At 48.1% G+C, this 7,294-nt stretch overlaps 1 protein-coding gene across 1 annotated transcript; it reads left to right on the forward strand.

The window, feature by feature from the left end:
- The first annotated feature begins 520 nt into the window (after window positions 1–520).
- On the forward strand, window positions 521–6,641 carry KDELR3 (KDEL endoplasmic reticulum protein retention receptor 3). Its single transcript, XM_071730883.1, has 5 exons — window positions 521–994; window positions 1,952–2,052; window positions 2,611–2,769; window positions 3,098–3,350; window positions 6,465–6,641. Exons 1-5 carry the CDS (start codon window positions 904–906, stop codon window positions 6,503–6,505), a joined length of 645 nt encoding a protein of 214 aa, XP_071586984.1. The 5' UTR covers window positions 521–903; the 3' UTR covers window positions 6,506–6,641.
- The last annotated feature ends 653 nt before the right edge of the window (window positions 6,642–7,294 follow it).

A 7,294-nucleotide genomic window follows, 5' to 3' on the forward strand; every position in this document is an offset into this window, starting at 1 on the left:
CACACAGGGCACCCAAAGGTGGAGGCAGCTGAGGGGGCTGGGGCATCACTGGGGAACATCCGTGCATAACCTGGCACGGGAGGGATGGAGGGAGTCTGGGTGGGATGTGACACACAGCTGCAGTGGTCCAACAATCCTGGTCTCTTCCCGCTTTTTCATTTGCTTCAGGAGAAAAGGTGAAGCACCACAGAGAAAGTGCTGGAGGCAGGATGGGGCCAGGAAGGGCAAAGGGTGGGAGGCTGTTGTCTGGGAACAGGACAGAGGTTAATGCATCCGTCGGGAATGTCCTTGGGAAGCCAAGCCCTTGCCAAAGAGGGTGCTTTGCCAAGGTCAGAGGATGGGGATCCATTTCGCTCTCTGCCTTTTCCCTTTTAATGACACTTCTGCGTGTAACTTGAGACAAGTTGGGGAAGAAAAAAGAGGAAGGGAAAAAAAAAAAAAAAAAAAGGGAAAAATAGCACAGTTATTCCCGCCTCTGCCTCCTCCTCCATCTCCTCCCCGGCCAGCCAGAAGCCACGTCACCCAGCGCTGGCTTTGGGGCTGCTCAGCAGGCTTAGCCCAGAGTTCTCCGGGGAACAAACCCCAACTTTTGGCTTGGAGCAGGGTGAGGAAGGCCCTGAGGGGGGGGAGCGAAGAGAGAAAAAACACACTGGGGGTGAAGTAAGCAAGGGAGAGATCCGGCTTGTGCGCCTGGCTGGGGAAAGGCACTTGTGAGCAGGGGAGAGAAAAGCCTGAACTTTTCTGCAGCAGAAGAGAGGGATCCATACTGGGGGGAAAAAAAGGGAAAACAGAGGAGAGCGTCTGTTTGGTCAAGGCTCAGGGGGAAAAAACTCCCTGCCCTCACCCTCCCCTCCTGCAGAAAGCACCCCGCTCCCTTCACCCCAGAGGAGCCCCCCCGGCACCATGAACATCTTCCGCATCCTGGGGGATGTCTCCCACTTGCTGGCCATCATTATCCTGCTGCTGAAGATCCACAAGTCCAAGTCCTGCGCTGGTGAGTGCTCCCATACCCTGGGGAAAAAAAAAAAGGGGCCCTTCCTGAAAGGCAGCTCAGTGAGGGGAGTGAATTAAATGGGTGCAGAAAAGGGGAGCAAATACCCCATTTGAGCTGGAAGCCCACTCTGGTGGGGACCTTGAAGGATGTCTTCCTCCTCCAGGGTATCTCCCTGACAGGAGAAGGATGAGTTGGAAGGATGTGATGTGGCAAGGAGCGTGGCCTCAGGCAGGTGTTGGTGTTAGGGTGGTGAAGCGAAGGGGAGGACAGCAAGGCCAGAGGGAGGTGGAAAATTAGTGCAAAAAGTTGTGGCAGCACCAAAACCAACTACCTCAGGTGAAAGCTGCTTTAGGGCAGATGTACTGACAGTGGGCAGGCTCATAGCAGGGGCTGCCCTGTCCCTGGGCAAAGAAACTGGGACAGCAGCTTGCCCACTGGAGGTCTTTGCTCAGTGTTCATGGTTTCCTCCCCAAAAGACTTTGGGGCTGGGCTGCAGCACCGTGGCTGTTATCAGGGGTAGAGGAATGGGTGGGTCTGCCTGTCACTCCTCACCAGTGGTGACCAGGATCCATCAGCATCCCCAGGAACACTCCCTGATCCCACAGCTCTTCCCTGGTGCAGCAAATGTCACATCACACAACCCCTTGGCAAGGAGGGTGGGCAAAGGATGTGAGGGAGGGAAGAGAAAGGCATTTTGATGTCAGCAGTGAATGTGCTCACCAAGTGCTGGTCCCTACAACCCAAGGCAGGGCTCAGAGGCATCAGCAAGAGCCTGCACTGTTACTTGGGGGACTGTCCAGTCCTGGGGTTGATCTAGAGTTACCACAGCACCTCCACATCAGACCAGGCTCACAAAGCAACATGTACCTATATAACCACTCCCAAAGAAAGTGTAAGGGGAAACCACCATCCTAATGGTCCCTCCTCTCATCTGCTTTACCTCTCCCTGCCACACAGGTATCTCTGGGAAGAGTCAGATTCTTTTTGCCCTTGTCTTCACAACCCGCTACCTGGACCTGTTTACCACCTTCATCTCTGTCTACAACACTGTGATGAAGGTAAGGAGAGGGGAGTGTGGGAACAGCTCGCTGCAGTTTCTCAGGAAAGTGAGGGTACATGGTCAGTAAGTTTTTCAGCTAGAGGGAAGAAGCAGCAATTCCATTTTCTTCACCTGTCACCAACACTACAAGGAGTTACACACAGGAAAGGTGGATAAAGATGCTTTCTTTGGTGTCATTGGCCCTCCATTGACCAAATAACTCCTCACCACAGTCAGTGAATGAGATGACACTGCCACATTTAGTACCACCAAAAGCAGAATGTCTTGATTCAAGCTTAGGTGTCCAGACAGCTGAGACCAAGATGGCATCTTCACACAGAGCCCTAATGTGCTGAAGCAAGTGTGATACTCATGGTGGGGCAATCTGAAGCTGACTGCTGGATTATCTCCAGAAGTCAATCTACAAGCCAGCACAGAAAAAGCTGCCACCACTATCTGTCCCTGGCACAGCCCCACCAAAAGCAGGTTAAAAGATCTTGACGCTGGCAAAGCCTTCCTGTCTTCAAGGAAGGTGTGACTGCAGGTAAGATCTGGCCGTCTCCCTTCCCTCCCCCAGGTCATTTTTTTACTCTGTGCCTACATCACTGTGTACATGATCTACGTGAAATTCCGGAAAACGTTTGACAGTGAGAATGACTCTTTCCGCCTCGAGTTTCTGCTGGTCCCTGTCACAGGCCTGTCATTTCTGGAGAACCACAGCTTCACCCCCTTGGAGGTAAGGAACACCAGAGGAAGGGAAGGGGAGGGAAGGCAGCAGCCTAGCACCATGCAGCAGAGCAAGCAGCGTATAGCTGAGTTTTTTTAATAAAAGCAAGCAGGAAAAGCAAGGCTGGCAGGTCTTGAAGACTGTGCCATCTGCAGAGCAGCTCAGGTCTGTCTCCTCTCAGTCCCTGCACAGCAAGCTCATTTTCCCCAGCTTCAGCAGCACTACTCATCCTGCTTGGACATTGATATTGGTGCTCTACCAAATGAAAGCTTTGGCTCTTGATGTGTATTAACCAGCACCAAACAACCTTCCACAGCCTTCATTTTGCATCTCACAGATACTCTGGACCTTCTCCATCTACCTGGAGTCCGTGGCTATCCTGCCTCAGCTCTTCATGATCAGCAAGACAGGAGAAGCAGAGACCATCACCACACACTACCTTTTCTTTCTGGGCCTCTACCGTGCTCTCTACATTGCCAACTGGGTCTGGCGCTACTACACAGAGAATTTCTACGACCAGATTGCTGTAGTTTCTGGGGTGGTACAAACCATCTTCTACTGTGACTTCTTCTATCTCTACATTACCAAAGGTAGGTAAAGGGGTTGGTAAAAATCCAAAATGTTCAATTGTCACTCTTGCAATGTATGGTGGGGCTGCAGCTTGCAGTGAGTTAATCCTTATGCGACTGCACCCTGTGCTGTACTTGTGATGTACGTTGTCGATCTAAAATCCACTTTTAAAATACATCTGCTGAATACAAGTGGGCATATCCGCTCACAAGGCTTTAAGCAGACATGTGAAACAAAATAGAAATTAAATCAGAGTTAAGCCTGGTTTAACCCCACCTTGGGAAGTCAAAAACAATTAAGGGATGTTCAATTCTATGTACATTCTGAAAGATTATGAATCACAAAAAAGAATTTTTAGGGGGGAAAAAATAGCTGCAGGCAGATAAAGTAGCCAAGAAAGCATCTACAGACACATGGATATATTATCAAGCCCACTTTTTCTTTTGATGGAAAAGAGGCAATGTTCCTAAAAAGTGATTCTGTAGGAAGTTGGGCACCTGCACAGACAAGACACCCTTTTCTGCTTTCCCAAATCACATGCCCCTCACACTTCAGAGCTGTGCTTTGGTAAACAGCTACACACCAGAGCAAAAACGTGCATCGAGGGGATAAAATTTGGTAGGACACGCTATGTGTTGCCGAGGCTGAAGCACACTAAAAAATGCTTTTCTCTGGGGGATGGAATTTGATGAAATCTAGCTGAGTGAATAAATATTTTCTTCCTTCTTCACATTCCCGAAATAGTCTGCGAAAAGCAGTAGTGAGGGCCCGCGTTTGATGCCTGAAGGGTTCATGCAATCTACCTGCTGATAGAGAGGTGACAGGAACACTGAGCAGGTGGCTGGCCTTGGCAGATTAAGACTTCCTTCTGTCAGTGAAACATTTCTGTAGCCAGAAAAGTACTTTGTAAAACTGCCATCCAGGTGCTCCACGTCAATTCCTGTTTTAACTAATTCTCATTTTAGCTTCAATCGACTCACGTCCTTCTGTATTTTGTGAGAAATCCATACCCTTTGTAGTTGTGGATGGTGGAACAAAAGGGGGGTAAAAAACAACTGCTGACTTTCTGTGGTGCATTGCTAGTGATGTAACAGCAACATTTAGATGATACAGGAGGCAGAAGAAAAAAACATTTGTTCCTGGGGACATCACAGCAGTAAGAGAATTGCCCTTTTTTGTGTTTTTCTTTTACACAAATGTTCTGGATCATGGGAGAAGAAAGGTGGCTGACAATACGCGGATGCTTTGCAGCCATTTATGAAAACCAGCAATATTATAGCAGGTTGCATCTCTCTTGCAGTCTTAAAAAAAAATCTTTTCAAAACATTTCTAACAGAGAAAAGCTCAAAAGCAATGTTCCAAAAAAAAGCAAAGTTGTGTTACATAAAGACTTCATAACCTCTACCAAAGCAATGTAAAGAGATTTTTATAGAACACAACTTCTCTTTATCTTGTTTTCAAAACTGGGTGATCTCCGTTCTGCTTAACACCTGGACCTGAAAGATATTCTGAGGAAGCTTTCAGCTCCCCAAAAAGCTTGTATTTCACAGATATCTGTGGCTGGGAGCAACTCAGGTGATCATCTAAACCACCCCCCATGTTCACAGCAGTCACCTGGAGCAGGTTGTTCAAGGACCTATCCAATCAGATTTTGAGGACCTCCAGGACTGAAGCACCACAGCCTTCCTGGGCAACTTGTGCCAGTGTCCACCCTCACTGTAAATTTTTTTCCCTTATGTTTATGTGGAATTTCCCATTGCCCCTTGCCTTGCCAGTGGGCAACACCAAGCAGATTCTAGCTCTGCCTCCTTTACTGCCCCCTCTATGCACCCTCAACTTGGCTGCTCTAGTCCCTTAACCATCCTCAGTCTTTCCTAGACTTCTTGTACTGGGAGCCAAGAGCTGGACTCATCACTCCAGCTGTGTCCTCACCAGGGCCGAGCAGTGATGAGGAACCACCTCCCTCATCCCGCCAGCCACGTAGCTCAGGACCCTGTTCACGTTTTGCCTTGAGGGAACATCAGTGGCTCATGTTCAGCTTGGTGTCCACCAGCACACTCAGGGCCTTTTCTGTCAAGATGCTTTCCAGCTGGGCAGCCTCCAGCACATTCTTCTGCGTGAGATTGTTCCACACCAGGGGCAGGATGTGGCATTTCCTTGCTGTTCTCCGGGAGGTCCCCACGAGCTTGTTTTTCCAGCCCAGCACAGTCTCTCTGACCCCATCTGGTCTCTTAGCCACTCCTCTTTCTTGTGCATCATCAGCAAATAACCCAGGGTGCTCTCCGCCCTTCCCTCTGGCACTAACTACAACTTGGAGCAGTACTGGCCCCACCTCCCACACCCAGGGTCCATCACCAGTACCTGGCCACCACCTGGACTCCAGACCACTGACCACCACGTGGCCAAGGCAGCCACTCCTCTATCCACCTCACCTAAGCCTCTGGGCCACTGGCATTTCCCAGAAGCTTCCCATCTCAGCTTCCAGATCAGATGGGGCAGACACAGGGAGGGTCTGGCCATAGATTATTTATTCAGGTCCTGTTCTCCATTAAGTGTGGCAAGACACAGGGGATAGAACAGCAGACTCCATACTACATCTAGAAAAAAGAGGGTAATTAGGATGGTCTTGTTCCTAGCAAGAATAGCTATGGAAGAAGAAAAAAAATAACCTTTTCCCTTTGCATAAAGGAGAATAAGTTATGGAGTTTGCCTCCCTTAAATCAGTTTTTTCAGTCACAGAATGTCGGGGATTGGAAGGGACCTTGAGAGATCAGAGTCCAACTGCCTCCCCTCAATGACCACAAATTTTTCCCTTTTCTCTGGATTCAATTTTACTCTTCTTGCAAAATTCTCCTAGATGCTCTTTGCACAATGAACAGGACTCTCCAGAGCTGCTAGCTCACAGCTCTGAGAGCAAGCCACCATGTCACATGAAGACATCACAGCTCCGTTCCTACCAGCCCACAGAGGATGCCCAAGGTGGCCCTTCAATAGCCCCAATTTCACTGCTATTTGCTGACCTGGCAAGGCCCTACTCAGTGCTTTAAACATCAAGTTCAGAAAAAATACTTCTTGAAAACCATGAAAGAGCTTCATTCCCCAGATTTCCTTCATTACCTTCTCTCTTTTCACAGTCCTTAAAGGAAAGAAGCTAAGTCTTCCCATGCCTGTCTGAAGACATTTCCAGAGACAACGTAAGAAATTCCAAAGATGAAGCTCTTCACGTCACAGCTTTCCTTTCCTGACCCTTTCTGACTAATGGATGGCTCAGCTGAGTTTCACTCCAGTGCCAGGAAGGCAATGAGGCCTGGAAAGAAAGCCAATACGCTTTCCACCCATACGAGACTTTTTTTTATTTTAATTTTATTTTTTATTTGAATTTGGTGCAAGTAGTGCTGGCCAATATTGAAACAGTGCAAATTACTATCTCCCAGCTCTTCCCAGCATCTACCTCCAAAACACACCTCTTAACCTTGACCCGAGGCAGCACAAGGAGTGTAAGGGACATTGTCACTACCTTTAGTCCTGTGGTCCTCTAAAGAGTGCCTCTGTCAAAGGGATCACAGTACTGACAAGTAAGCCAACAGATACAAAGGACACCAACCCACTTCACACATGGCCACATCCAACACAGCAGACACTACAAACTGCTATTTTAACTCTGTGTAAACTACCATCCTCATGAAAGCTCACTCTGCCTGATCCCCATTTTATAATGTCTTATAACATTATGGAAAATTACACTCCTTTTCAAGAACATGAATCTTTCAAGTACACATGAATTTAAACATTACCTCCCCCACCCACTCACATTCAGTGACAGTTTCTTGTAGTGTACAAACCAGGCCCGTTTCAATTAAAATGCTGTAGGTTGTAAACAAATCTTTCCAACTCTAATTTTTTTTTCCAAGCACTGGGAAGAACAAGGACAAAGACTGTTTCACACTCAAAAAATAAAGACAAA

The sequence above is a fragment of the Heliangelus exortis genome, chromosome 1, assembly GCF_036169615.1.
Source record: "Heliangelus exortis chromosome 1, bHelExo1.hap1, whole genome shotgun sequence".
Classification (NCBI taxonomy): domain Eukaryota; kingdom Metazoa; phylum Chordata; class Aves; order Apodiformes; family Trochilidae; genus Heliangelus; species Heliangelus exortis.

Coding starts and splice junctions, on each gene's coding strand:
- KDELR3 (XM_071730883.1), top strand. CDS start 904: ATGAACATCTTCCGCATCCTGGGGGATGTCTCCCACTTGCTGGCCATC. Junction 995..1,951: donor CAAGTCCAAGTCCTGCGCTG/GTGAGTGCTCCC, acceptor CCTGCCACACAG/GTATCTCTGGGAAGAGTCAG. Junction 2,770..3,097: donor ACAGCTTCACCCCCTTGGAG/GTAAGGAACACC, acceptor TGCATCTCACAG/ATACTCTGGACCTTCTCCAT.